Raw genomic sequence first — 23,366 nt, 5'->3', positions numbered from 1 at the left:
GTGCCGAAGTGAGGTGCCAGCTGGACGATGCAGTTGAAGTTCTCGGTATGGCGAGCTCCGTAGCTCACGAGAGAACAACTGCATTGTTCAGGGATCGGTGCGGCTCTCCGCCAGTCTAGGTAGCCTAGAGATGGATGATTTAATTAGGAATCATTCGGACTGTGCGCGTGAGACATCGATCGAGACCGACGGCCTGTGTGTCGATGCACAGCGCGAGCTGGGCAATGCAGTAGAGGGCAGTTCGCAAGAGTGCGAGTTGCATAACTCGAGTAAAGCCTGCTGCATTGTGCCAGAGTCGGTTGAGCTGTCCGCCAGTCGAGGCAAAGATAGAGTCGATTTAAATGATAATCACTCAGACTGTGCGGGTAAGAGACAGATCCGGGCCGATGAGATGTGTAACGGCCAGCACGAGGCGCCAGAAGGCGACATGCAAGAGAATGCAAAGAGAAAGCGCCGCCGAAAGAAGCGCCCTAAAGATAGGAATGCGGTGACTAATGTAGCGCCGCCAAAGACGGCGACAGCCGCGAAAAGGCAGAGCGCGGAGAAAAGACAGGTGCGGTGGTCACGGACGATGTTGATGCATCAAACACGTTCGAGCCACCGGTCAAAGGGGGACTGAGAAGCATGTTCTGCACGGACGCGGACAAAGGGCACGGGGCAGTTAAATTCCTCATCGTTCCGTCGTTCTCTTCGAAGCTCAGCGTGCAGTACAAAGAAGCGCAAGGTGGCAAGACGAGACCAGGTGGGGAGTAGCGACGCAGTCAATCGAGGTCATGATGAAAGCGGGGCGCCAGGACGCAAATGGGCAGGAGACTAATGTCTTGGGGGAGCTGATAGTGAGTCAGCCCTTTTGTTCTTCCTCGGTAGCAAGAGTAGCTTTCGGACCGCGACCACCTCGGGTACGGCTCAAAAGTGAGTCAGTTGTAACCGTTTGAAACGGGGGGGAAGCCAAGAGGGCTTCCGTAGAAGTGAAACGTGTTTCGTTTTATTTTTTGAGCATCGGATAATTTTCGCAATTTAAGTTTCTTTCGATATGTAAAAATATGAGCTTTGTTTGTGTTTTGTTAGAGAAGCTCCGAGGTTTGAAAGAGGTGTTTTATGTAAACATGTAGTTTTGCAAGGTGTTCATTAATGAATAGATAGGCTTTCTTTTTGTGTGCGTGAGTAACCTGAAGGTCAAGGTTATCGTTGAGAGGCCTATCGTAATGCGCGTGTGTGTTATTTAACCTTCTTTCTTTTTAAGTGTTTTTTTGAATTTTCTAAGGTTAAGCGCGTAGATTTTCAGTAAGTGCGTGATTTGCACTGAGAAGAGCTCTTAGGTCCATTAGCGCGTGTCCTGTGCGGACGGAAGGAAGCAGAACGTTTATGACTGGGTTGCTCGTGTGTGTCGAGGGCAGCCGTATTCTGACTTCTCTAGTACGCGTGCGTAGAGCTAGTTATTAGAAGACATTTGTTCGAAGGTTCCTCTGTGTTGCGTAAGTTACGCAAGTTTGGTTGTTTGTTTAAGGAACGTGTCCTGTGTGAATTAAAGGAACAAATGTGAGTCAGCGTGATGAAAACTTTGTATGATGCAAGCATGAGTTCGGAATAGAGACCACAAAGCTAGCGTGATTGTATTTACGTACCTATGGAGTTGGCCAGACTGTTCAGTGGCAACAGTACGTGAGACAAGTACGCCACTGCGATAGGGTAAGAACAGGCTGTTCGTGAAGTTAGGCTGCTTAAGATATGTTTGGGTATTGGAGTTTGAGAGCCTTCGGTTTAATTCTGCGTAAACCTTTGCTCTTGTGCAGCGTGACGGTCAGGTTTGGTCGACCTCAAGAGGAACGTGAACGCTCGCTTTGGCGGCACAAAATTTTGGGGCAAAATTTCGGGTTCCCAGTTCAGTGACTTGCATTGAAATTTTGATAGGAAGCCTGGCAGGTTAACAGCTAATTCCGGGCGTTTGAACGCTGAACGGTATTGTGTTGCCGGGTCGACTCTTCTGTGCCAGTTGTTGTAAGATGGTTGAAGGCATTCCAAGTACGCAGGGGTTGCAGAGAGCAAAGCCATCGTCTTGCTCGCCAGCCATTCTCTTCCTGCCCAGCGGTTGCCAGCACTGGCCAGGCGAGATTTTCCGGGCCATGGAGGAGCTGTTAGGAATGGCCAGACAGGGTGGCAACTTGCCAGCTTTCAGCCCGCTGCACGTATTCCTATCCAACCGGACGGGGCACCCTTCAGAGAACTGCGAATGACCGGCAGCCACGTGGCGCGGGGTCAGCTCAGGAATGTGCTACCCGCCAGCGCCACCCGGGACGGAGCAGAGTTCTACGAAGCCCTCTGATGTCGGCACCGAGAGCTGAGCGGCACTGAAAGCTTTGCGGCACTGAAAGCTTTGAGGCACTGAAAGCTGGGCAGTACTGAGAACTGTGCGGCACTGAATCCTGTGTGTATGTGCGGCACGTGTATGTAAGTCATCATCCTCCTTCAACAGCCCTCATCCTCCAAAAGGGCGGGTCATCTTCGGTGACGTCGAACGGTGACGTCGAACGATGACGGGACGAACGTTTCCGTTCGCTTGGAAACAAGGGCTTATAAGCAGCGTTTGCCGGCTGCTAGTGTGTGCTCGTGTCGTGCTCGTCGTCGGGAGCTGAGTGCTCTTTGTCATGCTAGAAATGTATTAGTGAGCTGTGTGCTTGTAAGCTGTTTGCTGTATGTTAGTCTTGCGGGCTCCACATGGGAGTCGCACTAGACTGCCAATGTATCTTGCTTAAAATGTTAATATGTAAATAAATCCTGTTCACCGAGTTTCTCTCTACGACCTTCAACTCTTTCAAATGGTGGCAGCGGCAAGGTTGTCAGACGACTCCTACATCTGGTTGACAGCGGTAGGATCGTCCGACGAATCTAATACCGTATCATCATGACTAGAGTACAGGACTGGTGTGCCATTAACGGTGCAGAGTGTTGCCACAAAGAATGCCAGCAGTACTGCGAGTGTACAATTCTGAATGCTTAACCCCCCAAAAAATGACAACCATCTGTAATAAAAGCTAGCATTTATTGAACAGATTATAACCAAAAGTGAAGCCATTTATACACGGCTGATGTTACTTTCCACACTTGGAAACCATCATGTAAAAAGAAAACAGCCAGCAAATCTGCAGATATGTGAATAGGTAAAAGAAAAAAAATACACTGAATAACATTGTATCTACACAATACTGACTAGGACTAGAGAAGTCATGCATCTGTGATACACAGTAAATATACATAAGCTGCTGCATAGATACATTTCTCACTCGACAAATAAGTCTCCACAAGCACCACTAGTGTGTTGCAAGTTTGCTAATCTCAAAAGAGTGCACGCCAGCTCCTGAGATAGCAAAGGAACCAGTCAATCGGCGTTAATAATAAAACCCTAAAAGAAAATTCACAGTTCAATTCAGATCTGTGCATAACGTCTTTCTAGAAAATTATGCAGATTAGTAACACATCTGGTTACAAAAATACTATTGCTCTTGGGATAAAATAAAAATCTAGCTCTGCACTTATGATCGCCCATTTTTACCATACTTTGTTCATACCTCTCAGCAGGTTGCAGACCGATCACAAGACAAGTTTCGTTCCAAGTGCTTAAACACAACACCAGCTTATATGTGTGAAAAGTACATTTTGCCTTTCCATAACAAGCAGATCTATTCAAGTGCACATGACAAGCTATGAAGGCAAGTTAAAGAGACACTAAAGTGCAATGTTAAGGAAGCCTAGATTGGTAAATATTTTTCAAATCTATATTTCCATTTATTTGGCAAGAAAAGGTTGATTACTTGCAGGGAAAATTGAGGCCCAACTCCTTTCTTAAATTTTGTAGCAATACCATCGCACTATACTCATGAAATGAAATGTGACAGGAAGCTTTAAAGTAGAACATCCAATATGTGCCATTACTCGAGAGTGCCATGTCATGTTGCTACGAATCTGGTCACTAAAGCTGATGTAAACTCTGATCCAAGTGTCAAAATTACACCTATGTCATATGAACTGGAGACTGTGGAAAAGAAAGTATGCTCATCAATTAGTCCTTTCAGTTAGCATTTCATTCCTTCAGTATAATATCTCGGTGTGACATCACAAACTTCTATGTATTTACTCATATTAGGCCAGCTTTTGCACAGTTAAACAGTTTTCGAAACTTTCCAAGTTGAGTCTTTGGTTCCTTCAGAACACAACGAAATATTTCTTTCTCATTAGACAATTGAGTAGACCCAAGCGGAGGCTATCAAAATCCATGATGGCATGGGTTCACTTGATGCGAAAACTTTCAAGATGGCATTGCCACCCGTCTTCATTTTTTTTTTTATTTCTGACTTCCAAGCCTCTGCTCGTGGCAAGACTGACCTTCTTGCTATTTGAAAAGCGTGATTCACCAATGAAGCTTAAAATAATATTAATCTTTAGTGTCCCTTTAACATGTTGCAAGCAGAAAACACTTGGCGTCAACTACGTTGTGTATAAGTACTTCATAATACTATGGCTGAAATCAGCTAATGTGGAAAAGCACCAAAGGCTACAAGGTGAAAGCATCGGAGGGACTAGTAAAAAAAAATTTAGGAAACAATAAAGAAACAGTAAAGCTCTTCAAACTACAATTCAACATTAGAAACAGAAGTATTGCTTTAGAAATCACCTACGCAATTGTCACCAACCATAAAATACATGCCTAAAAACCATCTAGGCATAACTGATATTTCACTGTGCAATGATGTGGGTCTTTTTTTCAAGGGTATATATCAAGGCTACTAGGTGCATTAGAGCTAACATTTCCAGGTACTCAACCTTAATACTTATTTGATACACCAGCCCTATAGATGTTTACGAAATATGGAAGCCACGAGACAGACTTCACTGCTCCCATGTTCAGTGAATATGACTTTAAAGTGGCAACTATCATTGGACATGTTTTCCAACAAGGTATTGCCAGGCATCAATGTGTCGATTAACATTTTACATTGCATGGTGACAGTACTGCGATTGCAGCAAGCATAGCTGTCAATTTAAGTGGCTCCCCGATCGTGCATGCATGGGACATAATAAAAGCATGATTATAGGACAACATAAAATTGATGTGCCAAAGCAATACACTTTAAAATATATATATATACCAGAACCACAGTCACCAAAGTAACTGCTTTACATGGCGCACCTTTCAATCTTTGGCTGCAAGAAATTAAGTTCTGTGGCTTTCACCAATTGGAAACACGTACGAGTGCTCATACATGGCTCTCTGCATTACCAACATTCCTCACCCTGAACGATGCTATCTAAGCACAAAAACACACACTCAGTATTCCTCAATCAAGCCAAAAGCTGAGACCTGCCCCTGTGTTCTGGGATGGAGTGCAACTCTGTGACAGACTTGCCTGAAAAGAAGTACTACATGCATTACCAACAAAGACCTCTGCCTGTTCTAGACACAGGTTATAACACCACTTGGGACAGGTATACAAACAAAGCTTGCCTAGCAACACAAACTAGGGAGAAAAAAAAAAAAAGTGCTTTTGATGCTTGGTATTGCAAGCCCAGAGAATGCCACTGTCTGCTAATCATTTCTCTCTCAAAAAAATGTTGCAAACAACAATTTGGTCATGACAGCAATGCATGCTGTTCTGACAAGGAATGGAAAAACACAGCAAAAACCTTGCAGCAACCCACTGAGTCATATGCTAGCACCTGAAGTTTCAGTTCTCTTCATTTGTTGAACAGCACTTGGTAAAAAGCTACACCCAGAGTACAGAGAGATAGAGATAGAGAGAGAGAGATGCTACTTCATGTAGTTACCCCTTTTAATTGTAGAAGCCACCCCCCCCCCCCCCATGGCAAGTTATTCCTCCAGAAAACAAAATAACGGTCTGCCTATTTTGAAGAAAGAACACCAACCACAATTAAACATCTTTTCTTTTTCTTTCTAAGAATGTTGTCAAAAATGCAATAAAAGATTTACTAACTATTATCAGGGCAGTCTCCTCAAAATTAAAATTGTTTGTAGTGTCCAAAAATGGCAGTGCACCAAAAAGTCCATGCAGAAAGACATCTTTGACTTCTTGCATGTGACAAAGAATCTGCATTAGCACCAAATAAAGTCCGTAAAGCATCTCATACAGACACAAAATGAAACACCACACGATGTAAATATAGCTCACTAAAACATAATATCCGCTACATGCACAAAGATAAATATACTACATATAAACTATAACATAGGCAATGTGTAGTGGAATGCACATTACATCTGCAGTCCACCATACCAAGCCGAAGCGAAAGCGTAAATAAAGGAGTTTTACGATAAAATACTTCTGTATAGAAGATGCGGCAATTGCAATATGAGTTTCGATTCCACATGAAATAAATTGTGATAACTGCAAAAAAAAAAAAAAACGTGCATGTACCGAATTAACGGCCTCAGCAGCTATATGATAGTGTTGCCTTGCATCAAACCGTGAGCAACTATGCAAAACCAAATCCACGGCTGGATTATTTTGATTCGTCTGTTACCACATCTGGGCAGCTGGTAACAAATACCAAAGTGGCATAAATTTGTGATCGTTCTAACAATTCGTTAATCAACAAGCGTCAACGCACAGCCCACGACATTTGGAGCACAATGCTCTTCGTTTGTCGTTGGGTGCAGATAGATGCCTTGATACGGTCCAAACAATGCACAGTTTCTGATGCGCTAGGAAAGCTCTCCGATGGGGGCATTTTGCAGCCACAGTTCATGCATGAACATGTAGAGGTTGTCCGAGACAGAGACCTGTTTCAGAAAGATGGCATCAAAACAACATGGTGAATCACCACCAAAGACAAACTCGATGTTGAGAAGCTCACAAATATATATCTAAATTATATAAACAAGGCATGAAATACAACATGTACTTAAAGAAGAAAAAGCACCAGGGCAGGTTCTTCTAGGAGTAAGATGAAGGTATTGTGTACAGCAGTGCGATGTCTGTCCGTGCTCCCATAGCAAAGTTTGTGCGAAGGTACAAGCCTGGCCCCTTTATCATTTGAGGAAGAAAGCATACAAGCTAAATGGAAAGTTACTTTATGCTTACTTCGAGTGTGATCTGATGTGTGATAGTTGGTGTACAAATGTCTGTGGTTGATGCCCATGTTGCAAAGGTTCAGTGAACGCTGGAGAGCACTAGCACGACACATTTCAAAGCAATTCGCAGCAAAATGACCAAACATGCTGCTCAGATTTCATCAAAGAAAACTGCAGTTGCTGTGCCACCCTACTGTCTTTTTTAAAAAGCCATCAGCTACAGGGCTGCTCCCGCACATGCAAACTCAAAATGAGTAGCTCCCTCTTGTAAACATACCTTGTATGGTGTTGGGTTCAAGGTTCGCTTGATGTCTGGCCGAAGAGTCTTCAGCGACTCCTGGACTCTGTTTCGTATGGCATCGAGTGGTGGCAAATCTCTGGCAATCTGAGTAAATTTACACATCAGAGGAAAGCGCGTAAATGTGACGGTAAATGTTATAGCGTGTACTGCAAAGCACACAAGTGAACAGGGCGATTCAGCAACTGTCAGTGTTTGTTAGCCAAGATTCATGAGAGCAGTGGACATTATAAATTATGTGATAATTGCCAATAAGTACTTTGGGTAAATTTTCCTAAGCCATACAGTCCCACATGTAGCAATTGCCTAATTGAAGCTGGTTAGTGCTCAAAGCAAGCTCACTTGGCAGGAATCCTGAAACAAGCACCAGTTTTGAGATATTCATTTCACACTACTATCTACCATGATATAAAATGGAGTTCAACATATTTTAGCCCATCATTTTGTAAGCAATGCTATATGAAAAAATAAGTGGGACACCAGTACAATCTTTGCTACAAGTTTGCAGACATATATATTGAAATTGGTGCCAGTCTGATGAATACAACTAGATTAACATTTCTTGAGTCCTGACCACCTTCAACACCTGAATTGCAATATGTGCACTAGAAGTAATTAGAGGTAATTTAACGAATTAATAATGACCTCACTGATAATTATTACCAAGTTTGCAGAGTCTGCCACTGCTATGAAGTCAGACCAGCCAAAAAAGTTAGTATTTTGTTTCTAACCTCCAATTTTTAACAATTAGTGACCAGTTGTCACTGAAACAACAAACTTTACAAAATTTCATGTACTTTAAATGGAAAGCACTGCCACCCATAAGACTTCACCATTAAGTACATACACCAGCAATGCACTTATGTATTTAACAAATAAAGAACACAATGCATAAAGTGTATCACTGAACTAGTTAACTGCTATTAGCAATCAGCCATATCAAGAAATTGTCATCCTACAATTTTAAACAAAAGGTATGTACTGCGGCAACATTGCAGTGACAATTCCCACAATGCATATGACAAAAATTTACAAATGTTTGCACCAGGAAATTTGGAGAATGCATTAGAATGCTCATGCTAGGCACTGCTAAATGGCAGCTTTTCAATATCCTTTAAAAGAAAAGAATACAAATGTTGCCAGTGGCTAATCTATGGGGTTAAACCTTGGCATGGTAATGAATAATCTCGAAAGGAGGCTAAGGATTGCAAGATAAGCAATTAAAGAAATTGATAAGCAAGAGAGCAAGTTGGCAATACAGATGAGGGAGCTAACACAATTACTTGATATTTTAGTTGAGATTAAAAGCAAGTTGAGTTGAGCACATGTAACGCACAGGACAGATAACTGGTGGTTCATGTGAGTAATAAGATGGGCACAAAGGCAAGTTAAATGATATCAAACGTGAAAATCTGCAAGCATAGAAAGGTTAAGTAGTACTGCAAATTGGTATAGTTGGAATTAATTCATTTTCACAAACAACACTCAGCCCTAATTAAGCACTTGGGAACAAAGAAAGAAGTGCTGGAGTCGTTCACTTCTGTTTTCATCCCTTGTGTTATTGCTGAGTCTTGTTTGTAATGATAGAATGGTCATCGGCTGACACAAGACAGCATTAATTAGAGATCACTGAGACAGGCCTTTGTCCTGTAATGGACATGAAATTGCCTGATAACCAATTCTAAGAACTTGCCTTGCCATGGTCCCACCAGAGTAGGCACAGGTCTTCAACATAGTCGGGAATCACGTACGCACGCTTCGACTCCTGTTTTACAATGACAAGACAATGAAAGCATGATCATGAACAACACATATAACAACCTTTCAAGTTCTTCCGCCAGTCTACACTACCAGCAATTGCAAGTGTGGTTTTTATTGTGGTGTAAAAATGTACATTTACATAATCACCATCTCCAATACCCCTGTTCCACTTTCCTTGAACATGACTTCATTACAATTAAACTAAACATTTACATGTAATATTTAAATGCATTAAGCAAGGACTTGTAATGCTACACTTGAATGCTAACTTTCTTATTTATGGATAAATCTTAGCCTAATTTGCACACCTTGTGTATTTTGATGTGCTGATTCCAAAACTGAAATTATTCTTGTCCTATGACAAGCAGTACCTGATATATAATAGAAATTGGGTTTTTTTGTTTGGAGGAAAGTTAGAATCTATAGAGAAAAAAAAAACAGAGGTTGAACACAGTGGTCGAATGCAGTGGTTGGGATATATAAATAATCTAGAACGCCTAAGGTGTGCACAAAAGTATAAACCAATGTCCAAGGTCAATTTGTAGTATAGAACCCATCAAAGTTGCCTGAAACACGTTTGATCTTGAAATGTGAAACATGACTAATTAAAAAATTTTCATAATATTATATTAAATATGGGCTTAGCGCACACTCCATGTACTTGCCTTTTTGGTAAAGTATTCTTATGATAGCTAAAATAAAGCAGACGCTATTTTCTCTCCAATATCGCAAATGTGCCAAATTGTCATTTTGAGAAATCAAGGAAGAATATTTCAAAGCGTCTTTACTGTGACAACTTATAAATTCTTGTGGAAATGAATGGTCTTGGAATCTCGTGAAAATTAAGGGTTTCGTAGACACGAAAATCACTAAATTGAAAGCATAATTTTTGGCCCCATTTTCAGTCTTTAAGAGGAGCCTTCCCCACCATCCCCCCAAATCAATATGGATATGGAAAAAGTATCAGTTCACTGTTCCTGAGAGAACATGGAAACATTACAGATGGATTACTGCCAGAGTGACATTCACTTGTATCCGTTATGGTACGTGTACAGGAGCCCAACCTACTTATAACAGTATTGAAGTGGCAAGAAAATTCCATTGTTATAACCGGGTTGCATGAGAAAAGCAGAGGGAACACACGTCCAAGCATTTTAATTAGACAGAAAGTACAGTCGAACCCACTTGTAGCATCACCAGTTCTAACAATGCTCCGATGTAACAATGAGCAGCCACGGCATGGTGAACTTTTGTGTGCGTTCTATGGTAAAATAAAATGGTTACTACAACATCCCCGCGCCAGAATTATTGGTCAAAACAATTAAATCTAGCTATTGAGTGTATTTGCCAAAAGGAAAAGGAACACAATTTCGAGAAGAAGAACCCTTCCACCCGTCCGAAACACAAGTTGACTCGACACCACCTAGGACAAGTTTAAGGCAGCAGCAGTGCTGGTGTGACACCATGGGTTGGAGTTCAATGCATTAAGGTCACAGTAGCTTTGCCCCAAGAAACATATTCACAATATTTGCATTTCCTAATGTTAAACTTCCGGTACAGCAGAAAATGTATGGGTGTGTATGCATGTATAAGTTTATGTGGTTGCATGTTTGCCATGTTTATGTGTGCATGTTCTTATGTGCGTATGTTTGTGTGTGTGACATGTTTGTACATGCTTTCGTGTGATGCATGTATTTATGTGTGCGAGTGTATGTATTCCATAGTCTGTAGAGTTTTGCTTTTACATGCAACAAACCTCTTCAAGATTGGTGCAATTATTGCAAACAACAATGATTTCTCTGTTTATATCTATATTTCAACAGCAGCTGCTGAATAAACCTTTCTATTAAATGCTTAATTTAATGTTTATAACAGTTTTGTGAATATCTTATTAAAACAAACCCTTCCTTTCACTAAACTGCTGTTTCTGACTCACTTTTCCCAGGCAAATGTAGACGGCTTTTGTACACAAGCGCGAAGGTGGCACGACGGAGGTGAGAATTAATATTGCACAGAGACAGTGTTCACATCCTGAAAGCAGGGCTTGGTACCACGGCACCCTCCATACGACAAAAGTGGCTGTTCGCAGCATTTGATGAGCCACAACCACGCTGAAATGCGAGCAATGTGCTCGCGTACCAACGCGGCCATGAACGAGCATGATGGCCAGGGAGATAGGCATTTCTTCAGTCGCATCCGGTTGATGGTGTAGCATCACAGATTACCACGAGTGCTGCAGTCTTGAAACACGTTACAGGTGGTGTTGGTTGACTGGGCCAACAATGTCGACATCAAAGGGGTGGAAGGGAGATGGCACAAGAGAGAGGCACACGAAGGTCTGACTATGACGAAAGTGTGTCATGGGGTGCATGGCGCAAAGGCAAGTGTAGTGTAGGTGTGGGCATGCAGGCAGGTGAGGCAGCAGAATTTTTATTTTGTTCTTTAAAGAACTTTTGTGTTGCTTTTTCTTTTGGCACACAGACTCAGTAGCCAGATTCAATTGTTATAACTGATAACACAGCATGGAAGCATGATACTAAGTGGTTTATTTTACCATAGAACACACAGAAGGCGGCTGCTCATTGTTACATCTGATATACTATTAAAATCAGCATTGTTATATGTAGATTCAGCTGTACATGAATGTGAGTCGTAATACCACATAAAACAGAAAACATAATCCCAAATGATTCAGACTCTTTTTCTGCTGCAGTAGACTTCAGTCATGTAGCATGATAGAATAAATAAGACAGATTCACTACGACATAATGCAAAGGATGACGGGCAGTACTGGAAACACATGCACAGCAATGATTCGCAACTAACCTTGTTGTGAGAGTAACAGAAGTACAAACATCTGTTATCACTCCATGCGCATGCAGGTCATGCAAATACTGACAAGATCGGACAATGGAAACAAAGGGAAGAAAAAGGGTAAAATAAAAAGAAAACATGACAAAGGTAACAGAAAATGTGAAGTACAAAACACCGATGTCACATCACATCTAGAAAAGCTTACGGAAGACTTGATTATACAGTCTTCTTGTACATCTTGTAGTATGAAAAATCTGGGCAATATCATGCTTAACTGTCCTCAAAGGAGAACAATGTAGAGCTGGCCACAGAAGTTTACAGGAGATGGGCTCCATGACAAAAGCGAATTTATGTTCTATTAAGGCATGGCAATTCTAATTTAATGGATCGCTATGTAGGTTGCAACAACTACTATAGATATAAAACTTTGAATCAGAGGCCATGTGCCCAGGGTTCATGAGAATTTAGACATTTCGTAAATCCTTTGTCACAAACCTTAGTGGTCAACATAGCGCACACAATTTCAAAAATCAGTTCCCAGTTCCAAGAACAGTGTTTTTCCAGGTGAGAATACGTGCCCTTTAGAAAAAATTGCATGTGCTCTTTGAGGTAGGCAGTGTATCAACACGGTGTCCTGAAGGGTGACAGTGCTTTGAATAGTCTCGATGAAGTGCTTCAGAGGTTCTTCATCAGAGTGCCAGTCAAAAAGTTACCTCAACATGTTTTAATGTAGAATGCATTCTACGCCTACCCATGAATTCAGGTCAGCATCCATCTTTGCTGCTGTCCCGTCCCCCGTTTTGTCCTGTATATGCAAATATTTCAGCATATGTGAAAAAAAGAATAAGGAAGAAAAAAAAATTGGAACAGCCCAACTACGAAACAGGAAGGTTGGAATTTCGGTCTAAAGAGGGTTACAGGGGAAAAGTGTAAAAATGTAAATAAATGTTATGCTGCCTGCAGAATACCTGCATCTTGACTACTGGGCCATAGTGCTGACATGCTTCCTATTACAAGTAGCAAGTCCTTCTGTGTGTTATGACACAAATATCAGTTACTATCAAATGACCTACATGTAAAAAGATCAATTGGCTGCATTCTTATAACTTAAAAGCCAAGCATATTCTAACCAACAAAGAAGGAGGACACAAAAGTGCAGTGACAAAAAAACAGAGAAAGACAATAAAACTGTGGGCAGCAAAGACAGATGAAAGTGCAGTTGCTTTCGCAATGACCACAAACTCGCATTGTACACTATGCCAATGTGACAGCAGCAAAACTAATGACTGTCTGCATCAGCATTCATATATGCGCTACAAGATTTGGCTGTCTACAGAAATGCCCCCACCGCTATGAAAGCATGTCCAAGAAATGCACAAACTCTTGTGTATGTATAAATATCCTGATGGCGCTAACATTCACCAGCATTGTTGCCATTCGCTCAGAGCTCAATTGTGAACCGAGAAAATTTCGCACATTATTTTGGTAAGGATCTCCTTGGTAAGGATCTCCATGCACTGCAATGTTGTGCTGTCCTTGATCCATACATACATCATTAACTGATTCGTAACAATGCACAGTGCGTTGGTACACACTGCCAGAGCAGACAGGACATGCGTAATTGTAATGTTTATAAACTAATGCAACTGCTCGTAAAACGTAGTTCTTTAAGTTTCATTATAAACGACTTCAATTAACATGCATTGCAAGCTGTGCAGAGCTACAGCTGTAATGACCCAGGTTTTCAATGTCATGCTCAGTTGTGGAAATTTTTGTAGAAGCTGCAGAACTGTGGTATTCTAAACAGAAGAGGTTATTGATCTCAGAAGCCATAGACCACATCACTTCTATTTACAGCCTACAGCCAGTGCATCGACGCTTCTCATCAGAATTTAACTGACTCATCCATTTCCACTGAACCAGCCAATCATGTCACACTGCTTGGAAACTGACTCTGCCTGAGCGGGAACGTGAATGTGACCACAGATTTGTCTTACGCCTCATATAGATGGGTTTGTGCATCTATGACAAGATGGCGGCACTGAATTGGCAAGTGGAGGAGCAATGACAGAAGTATGGAAAAACTAGACAGGTACCTTGAGATGAGCAAGCAATGTAGTTGCAAATGGTCATGACACAGCACACCTTAAACAAACAGTTTTCCCATTACATAATCTGAGACTACTATTAGCATAGAGTCTCCTACTAAAATTACAAGAGGCAACTCTGGTGCTACAGTCGTCCAACCACTGTGGGGTGTGATTGGTAGTAGTCAAAGCTTGTTATTAACAAAGTTGTGCCTGATGTGAAAATATGTTATTATTAAATTAATTTGCTACATGCTGATATAGGTGAGAAACATTTCAGATTTACTTTGTTATATCTGATAATTCGTTATATCTGTGTCTGAGGAAATATTGTGCCATCAAACATCCATACAACACATTTGGCATGGCTACATTTAGTAAGCAAGCTGCAACCTTTATTTTTATGTTATTTTTATTTTTTCGCATCTAGTGGCCCACTGAGCGAAAAAGGCAGCACCGTTTGTAGCAGCGAAACTTCCTATCGGATGCAATGCCATGTAACAAGCATGCTAGGCACGCTCGTGAGGCTGGCTTGCACTTGCTGGCTCAGGCCTAGGCGGAGCAGAGTGGGTGAAAGGGTACACCTGCTCCTGTGGTATTGCATGAGGGGAGAGGGCAACACCATGTCACCCTCGCTCTCACTCTCGGAAGCCTGTCTTATCCTCACGTTCCTTGCCCTCGCAAGTTCTTGCCTGCATTATAACTGTGCCTTGGTAAGGTCAAATAAAAACGCACGAAGCGCCTCAATGTGCTCATTTGCCTGTGAGGAGTTCACAACTTGAAGGACCGCTCAGTGGCATTTAATTGTACATTAATGACTTCGCATTTACAACTCACAAGTGCTTAGGTATCCTCAGATTTTTGCGGTTCAGCTTTGTCGAGTGCAAGTTGTACAACGTTTCATTATAAAGCAGCAGAATGTTCTACTTTGTCAACTATTTCATTTTGTTATGCAATTTCAACTGCAAAAGTAGTATCGACACTTCTGAATAAGCATGTCACTACATCTGGATGGCATTCGGGCAGCGACATTCACCACGGGGAACTGTCTTAAAAGTCACAGTTTCGCCAGGCGAAGCATCCATTACGATAGCAAATTAGTAGACAGCTACACGAAAAGTGAGGATATTAGTTTTATCGGCCATATAAACTTTTAAACATTCACTTACTACCTAAATTAACAAGCACGGTGTCACGCACGCACATGCAAACATGAACATATCTCACTCAATGACCACGGAAACTCTGTATCAAAACGCTGGAGTGAGGAAATGTGGTAGCAGGAGCGAGTGAATTGACCTTTGTGCGGCCTCTCGCTTCAATGCGAACCAAGCGACAAGAACCCAGCGCGGTGTGCCAAGATGTGTAGACTCTTGTCTCTGTCACATATCGCTCTCAAGATAGGGGCCGTGCGGCCGCACCGTACGTAGCAACCGTCGGTGTGAAACGCCTCTCCTGTTTGCGCCAGTCCCACACGCAAGTTTCAGAACTCTGAACACCCGTCATGCGGCCCGATTTCTATCGTCTCTGCACATGTGATCGCTTTCCTTTTAATTGCGGCATCGTGATGAACTCGGCATGGCTTTACAACTGGCACTTCCATGCTGATAGAGCAAACGCAGAAAATGGGAAGATGGACAACGCACTAACCTAAGCCAACAGAAGCATTGCCTAAGCACACGTACTGCAGCACATGGAGGAAGCTATGGCAGCTAGGCTCGAAGCGCGTATGACGCGGCCATTTTGAAATGCCGATGGCAATATGGTAACACAGATTTAGGGTCGTACTCAATTCTAATGCGCACGCAATTTTGGGACTCGTGTTATTGGAAAAAAAAGTGCATTATATTTGTGTAAATATGGTATTTTAAGAAGTTTTTATTTTTGATGTTCCAAAAACATTACAATGGCAAAAATTTCATGGTAGATGACGCTAATCATTGCAATAGTATGTGGGAAGGCATGAGGTGATCTCTTTCCAACATCTTTATTTTACTTTTCATTTGGACGTAGGCAACCACAAGCCGCTGTGCTGATGCCCAGATGTTCTCGTGTGCCACTTGGCTCGAGCGTGGGGTGCCATGTGGAAGCAGAACTTAGTCTTCTAATGAGGTGCCCGCAGACTGAGGTGCCGGCAGACCTCATTATAATGAAGTTACATCCATTACAAGAACACCTCCATTATATCCAATACTCGTCACTATCATATGCAGTTAAACCTCAATATAATGAACTCGGTATAATGAATGTAGTTTCAATATACTGAAGCGAATCGCCGAGTTTACCATCTTCACTATTCTTTTATTTATTTAAAGATTATACAATAACTGGAATATGTATGTGAATACATATACACAAAAATTACAGTATAAGAAATTCGCTAACGCACAGTAATGTGGTGTTAAAATTGTACAATGGACAAACCGAATGCTTTTGAATGCAAGAGGTCACAAAATCAACAGAACTACAGAGTGAGCGGGACACATTTGGCTATAACAAAACAGTATTTAAGGGATAGTAGCGCAATGACAACAGGAAAGGCAAGAAAAAAATAACACGTAAGGTTATGTCGAGTTTGAAAAATCAGTTGTTAGAACATGCCGGAAATTTTCCTGGTCACTCATAAGCGATGGCGTTCGGAAGATTGTTCCAAAGGCGAATGGCTCTTGGAAGAGCGGAATAGTTAAATGAATTAGTCTTTCCATAGATGCGCTTGAAATTGAACTGATTGTACAACCCGTATGACCTGTAATGAGGAGTTTCAAGAGGCAGAACTGATGGCGCTGTATTATGGACATATTTATGAAATAACGATACCAGGGCTATATCACAATGGTAACGCAAGGGATGTAGTGAGAGGCCGAGTTTAATTTGTGTTATGCTTTTGTTAAAGTCATAACAACGTGAAATAAAACACACAGCCCTGTTCTGAATAGATTCAAGTTTTTCGATTGAGTATTTCTGATGGGGAGACCAGATGAATGTGGCGTATTCAAACTAAGGTTGAACAAATGTTAGATAAGCTAGTTTAGGAATGTCTTGAGTAGAATTATGCAACTTACGTCTTATGTACCCTAAGGATCTTGAAGCATTGGCGCATATGTATTCAATATGCGTTGACCACAAAAGAGTCGAAGTTAGGTTAACACCAAGATATTTATATTGAGCATCACACACAATAGTGTTATTTATGTGATAAAGAAACATAGATTTAGTATGCTTGAGGCAGAAAGAGAAAATTTTACATTTAGAGACACTAAGCTTTATTAGCGAAGTGTTACACTAAAGAGAAAGAAGTTCTAGATCTTTTTGGAGGATTGTATGATCCTCGGCACACTTGATGGCATGATAAAGAATGCAGTTGTCTGCAAAAATGCGCATGTGTGAGGAAATGTTATTGGGTAAGTCATTAATGTATATTAGAAATAGTAATGGCCCAAGAACACTGCCTTGTGGTACACCTGAGGTAACGTTCGAAAGAGGAGAGGAAAAATTAACTGCTGTGAATTGCTGATGATTAGAAAGAAAATTGCGAATCTATGTTAGTGTAAGAGAATCTAATTTTAGAGCAGATAATTTCAAAATCAAACGGCAATGTGCTACGAGGTCAAACGCTTTTGAAAAGTCTAGAAAAGCACAATCAGTTTGTAGATCCTCTTCCATGTTAGTATGCAAATCAGTTGTTAATTCTAATAATTGCGTCTCGCAAGAACAATGCTGAGATATGCATCTATATAGAAGTTTACCTGTTTTTATCCCTTGTTGACAATTGTGAGAAATGTTTTATATTTACTTATTTGTATCTGATAATTCTTTGTATCCCTGATTGTTATATCGAGGTTCGACTATAAAGGAAAGAATCTGATGGGACAATATAATGTTAGAATGGGAAACCGAAGATTGTTTAAAGCCACAAAGATGAAGTTTAGACAAATTCATGCCTGGTACCCATCATTATCATGCAGGATGAAAAGCTGTACTGATGGCTATGGCAGACACTAATGCCAGTCTTTTCTCTAGTGCAGTCAAACACGTTGTGGGGCTAGTTGGTGCACAGTTTTCAATCGATGAAGCGCCAATAGTGACGGCACACAGGAAAGAACACAGACAGACTTGTCCTGTCTGTGTTCCTTCTTGTGTGCCGTCACTATTGGCGCTTCATCTATTGAAAGTTTTCTCTAGTACTTTTAGTACAAAACTATGACCACTACCGCACCACACAGGGTGTAGGGCAACTGACCTGGAAAGGATGCCGACAGAGAACCCTTTTTCCTTTCTCAGGCGGTGGCTCGTCCATTTTCTGCATTAGATCCAGCAGTGCATAACCTGCATAAAAGCCATTCGTATGTGGGACTGAGAGTATGTGTGGATTTGTGCTTGTTGGTTATGCGGCACTGACACACAGTGTAGTAGGAACAACAAGAATAATGACCGAGAAACCTGTACCCTGTACTTGCTTCTGACACATTTTTATTCAACATAAATGAAAGAAAAGCACATGTAGAACATTATTTGCAATTAACAAAAAAAGCAAGAAAGTGAGCAAAATTGAACACAGAAACAAAATAGAAAGCTATTTGAAAATTTCACTGGTAATAGTAATTATCTCAAATAAGGGGAAATCCATAACACTTGTCTTTGATTTCACTGTACATCAGGCTATTTACACTAGCATTTCGCTTTTTATATTTCTGTTCGTTGCCTCCTTGATAACAACTTAATGTTTTTTAGTTGTTTAGTTTTTTCCCCAGTTTTAATGGCCTATTCGAATTTGAATGGCACCAAACAAATCAAGCGCACAACAAGAAAGATGCACACTGTGCTTTTCGTCTTGTCATACTGTTTTGGCGCTGTTCAAATCAGAACACATCCAATGAACAAAACCAACTTCCATTGCTATAAACGAATGCCTGTTTTCACATAATCTGAATGCACATCTTAAAAGGACACTAATGAGAAATGCGAAGTCAATTACACGGGTAAACTGCACTTGTTGGAATACCAAACAGGCCAGTGTCAATGTTTACCCGAGGCTTGTCAAGCCTGCAAAAATGTAAATATAGAAAATTAGTGGCAATGGTCTTTCAAAGTTCTCGCGCCAACTCCTTATAGTGTCGTAGATGTTGAGACCTGCCTACTCGAGGCAAGTTAATTGATAATCAATTAGGAAACCTTGCATTAGCTAAGACTATAATACCTGGCAACCTTTGCTAGATAAAAATGGTCCAAATATGTGAAAATAAAATGAAAATGAAGATTCACACAAATGTAATAACCAAAGAGTGCAGTTTGGTCATTGGTCATGAAATGAGAACAGGAAGTTTCCCATTCACCAGGATAAACTTTAGTGTCTCTCCTTAGTGTCCCTTTAGAAAGTGTCATCCCAGAATGGATAGCTCTTCAAGCAGTAAAGCAGTACTAGTACTAAACAAGTACCATCTTGCGCAACAACTTCCACAGCCCGAATACCACAATTTACTGTCTGGCTCTGACCTTGCTGTCCGTACAAGCGGTAGCAGGCCTTCTTGCCAGGTATTGTCACCTTCTGGATGTCGAGGCTGAGCTTGATGCAAGAGAGGTCCTTCACCTCCACTAGCTTTATGAAACAATAATAATGATAATAATAATAAAAAGTTTTTCAGTTGAACATGAACAGTGGCCACAGCAATAAGAGTACAGTATACAACCCAAGTGCAAACTATTTCAAAGTGTCCAAGCTTGCACCACAAGCATAGCACTAATGCACTTAATATGAGCTGCAACATGTGAATCGTGGCTACAGCAACGCTCTCACGAAAAAAAAGTGGAGAGGGTGTTGCCATTTGAGCAATACACAAACCCCCTTCTTTCAGTGATCTGCTTTCTTTGCAGAGCGATAATACATTGGCCCACTGAGCAGCGATCGCTTCACCGCGGATAAAAGAACCAGAACAGTTGCATAGCTAAGGCAGCGTGCGCCTTGACGAAGCACAACGCGCTAAGGGGTATGGACTCGGAGGCTGCTCTGCAGGCCACTGTATTATCGCTCTACGAAGATGGCAGACAGCATAAAGCATGAGGCTATGTGCATTTCTGGAATGGCGAACCCTCTCCACTTTTTTCGCAAGAGCGTAGCTGCAACCATGGCTCACGTGTTGCAGTTATAAATTGCGATACATTGCAATACATTGTTGCCAGGGGAGAGTACCTATGCACACACAGCCCAGCACACTGTGGTGCCAATACTTTCATTAGTAATTAATGAGGTATTATACCCCAAGGCTGTACTTTTGATCAATAACCTGAATTTTCAGTTTCCATTGATTGGCTAAGCAAAGAGGGTAGTGGAGGTCAAGACTCAAATCAAGTCACATGGTTTTATACCCAAAAACAACAGCTTGTGCGCTAGGAGGGACGCTGCATAGTGGACTCTCCAGATAAATTTCAACCGCTTGGGGTTCATTAAAGGGAGACTAAACAAAAAATTTTTTGAGCGTCATTAGTAAATTACCCTCCTACAATAATAAAATGTTCACTCATACAGTGAGAGCATGCCTTGTGGGGCAGAAAAGATGCAAGAATGAAAGACAAGTGGCAATGACACTTTGAAGTTCCTTCACCAGTTTGCCATGACATACACTTTGATGGAGTCTTCTCGGGACTAGCTAATTTTTTTATCGGTAACGATGGACTGCACTGTTTTCTAAAATAGCCAAAGACTGAACTTAACAAGTTTCAACTACATTTTCTGCGGCACAATGGTAGAAATACTGAGAAAAAACTTTAAACTTCATAACGTCACACTGACATGGCGGTGCTAGACTTTCAGCATAAAATTGAAAAACCGAAACTTTTACTTTTACTTTCTTTTCTAACACAGCGGCGGCCTAATGGTAGATCATCCATCTCGTGTGCAGAAGGTACTGAGTTCAAATCCCAGTGCCGCTGGAAACCCACCGGCTCTTTGTAATGGATAGATATGTTCCCTGGCCTGGTGCTCGGCTATTGTGGGGGGTTCACATCTCAAATAGGGGCCCAAAAGAGATTTACAAGTTGTCGCTAGACGCATGGTTGCCCAACCACAGACAGCCCTGTTGAAGAGCACCTGCCATGGCTGCGGGAGGCGAGTGCTGCCACCAGGTACCTACCGGTAAAATAGGTACAAGCACACTCTCGGCCTGGTGCTTAGCCATCACGGTACATCAACGCTTGGAAAGGGGTGCTTGTCTCCAACCCGAAGGCATCCCCCCACCTCAATACGTGCATTTGGGGCACCACATGAAAAATGTTCGCCATGGGAGCGGCCCAAACATAACTTTATTTTTGTGTGTGTTCAAGAGGGTTTCGACAGGAATTTAGGGCACAGGCTCCTTTCCCAAGCGTATCACCTGTGAAGAAGGCCGAATGCCAGGCCAGGGCAAACTTGTGCCCATTTGAACCAGTGGGTACCCAGTGGCAGTGGGAATCGAACCCACAACTCCTCGCAGGCGAAGCAGGCCCTCTAAAACTAGGCCATGACTGCGGTTGCCCTGAAATTAATGAGCATAGTCTAGACTGATTTAGTGCTTCTCTTTAGTGTTTCTTTAATGCACATCTGAATCTAAGTACAAGAGTGTTTTTGCATTGTGCCACCATTGGAATGCAGGCACCACTGCAGCTGAGAATTCCCTCAGGACCTCGTACCCAGCAGCAGAATGCAATTGCCACTGACTCGCCACGCTTGTAAATATGAATGGCAAACTCTCTTATTTTCTTATTTCTTATTTTAAGATCACATAGCTGCCAAGTGCATTGGCAGAATATCCAAAGCTCCAGTTAGACAATGTATTGAGAATCACAAAGCAGAAGAGAATGTATCACTGAAATTTGATCCATTGAGAATGCAGGGATGCCATAGTGAAGGCTCTCGTAATTATGACCGCCTGGAATTGTTGAACGGACACCTACACCTAAACGTACACAGGCGTCTTTGTATCCCACCACTTCCATCAGAATGTGGCTGCAGCAGTTATGTAAAACCCTGTGCTCTGGAGCAGCAGTAGAAAGCCACTATGAAGGGTAACACAGTGGAGTGAAAAAAGGCAACACAAGAATACTTGCAGAAAAAAAGCATTTAGAGAGAGTTAAACCACATAAATACGATCATAACAAGGCTGTGTGGGCTTGAATAAAGACCATGACTACGTCATTTATCCATGCAGTGGCATAGCAATGGGCTGTGCCTTAGGGTCAGAACACCACCTTCTCCTCAACGCTTTTCTTTAAAATATGATCAATTCTTGTCAATGAGAAACAGTTTACAAACAGGAGGGAAACAACCCCCAGAATCAATAGCATGCTGACAACACGCCCTCTCTCAAGCCACGACTGTGCAACTGTGTCAGAGGCGAGATCACAATAGTGGCATTGATATAGCCAGATGGTAGCATGCACTGAAGAACTGTTGGAATTCATCCACATTTCTTTATCATTTGAGTGGGTAAAACTAGTGCAAGACATTAGGCATATAGATACCTTACTGTGAAATACACATTTTACCATGTTTTTCACATTTACAAACATGTGGCTCAATGAACACAACATCCTCACAGCGCAGGCTCTTGGCCTCCATGGCCTTAGGAACAACTAAAAGCATTTGAAATATGCTTAGGCAGCCTCCTGTTCTTGTTTCCCTCCTTAATTAGTGAACGCTTCTCCATATGGTTAAGGAAAGCTAGCACAAAATTAATGTTGGAAGTGGACTGCTAAGAAGCATCCACAGTATACGAGACCACTGATCACAGGACTCAAGAAAAGATCAGAGTTTCAATAGCAGTGAACACATGTGACATACCACCTCACTTACAGATAGAAACTAACTAAAGCAGCAGCAATAGAAAAAGCTCTCATTGCATCCTGTATAAGACTGTCCTGTTTGCAAAAGTAAACTAATCTGCAATGCTCACTTCACATATTCTGGCTAATGCTTACATGCCGAAGCCATCTCTATAACATCTGTAACTGCACTGATTGGCAAAAAGTCAATCAGAGCAATGCGGTTATTTGCAGTTTGTCTTAGTGCTTACCTTGTAGACACAGCCAAGGGCAGGTTGCTTTTGACACGTTACTAAGTGAGTTCCAATGCCAAAACTATTTATCTTGTGCCCCTACAAGGAAATTGGAAAGATGGAATTGTGTCCAAAAAGATAGCAACAATGTTAAGACACAAGATACACAGTATGGTCCACTGTTAAAGGGAACACTTAATTAGCTTACTAGCACAGTTTACTACTCAGATTAGGCAAGGTGTCTGCAATTATCTTTATTCTTATACCTCATGCATCACATCGGCCAATGATTCTTT

The 23,366-nt window shown here is 41.6% G+C and overlaps 1 protein-coding gene across 6 annotated transcripts in view; it reads right to left on the bottom strand.

Annotated features, from left to right (window-relative positions):
- Naprt (nicotinate phosphoribosyltransferase) overlaps window positions 1-23,366 on the bottom strand; it is a 66,995-nt gene that overhangs the window by 10,507 nt on the left and 33,122 nt on the right. For 3 of the 6 annotated variants that reach the window (XM_055073889.2, XM_055073890.2, XM_050183150.3), the window contains 6 exons: window positions 23,089-23,169; window positions 19,538-19,640; window positions 18,285-18,370; window positions 9,076-9,147; window positions 7,362-7,469; window positions 3,022-6,101 (listed from right to left, as the gene is read on the bottom strand). In XM_055073889.2, coding sequence (XP_054929864.2) covers window positions 5,925-6,101; window positions 7,362-7,469; window positions 9,076-9,147; window positions 18,285-18,370; window positions 19,538-19,640; window positions 23,089-23,169 — 627 coding nt within the window. In that variant the 3' untranslated portion in view covers window positions 3,022-5,924. Of the gene's footprint in view, window positions 1-3,021; window positions 6,794-7,361; window positions 7,470-9,075; window positions 9,148-18,284; window positions 18,371-19,537; window positions 19,641-23,088; window positions 23,170-23,366 lie in introns of those variants that run through there. The other 3 variants (XM_055073893.2, XM_050183151.3, XM_055073892.2) reach the window with 2 other exon arrangements.

This window comes from Dermacentor andersoni, chromosome 4 (assembly GCF_023375885.2).
Source record: "Dermacentor andersoni chromosome 4, qqDerAnde1_hic_scaffold, whole genome shotgun sequence".
Taxonomy (NCBI): Eukaryota; Metazoa; Arthropoda; class Arachnida; order Ixodida; family Ixodidae; genus Dermacentor; species Dermacentor andersoni.
The sequence above is the reverse complement of the archived record's forward strand: the minus strand, read 5'-3'. Positions and strand labels throughout refer to the sequence as shown.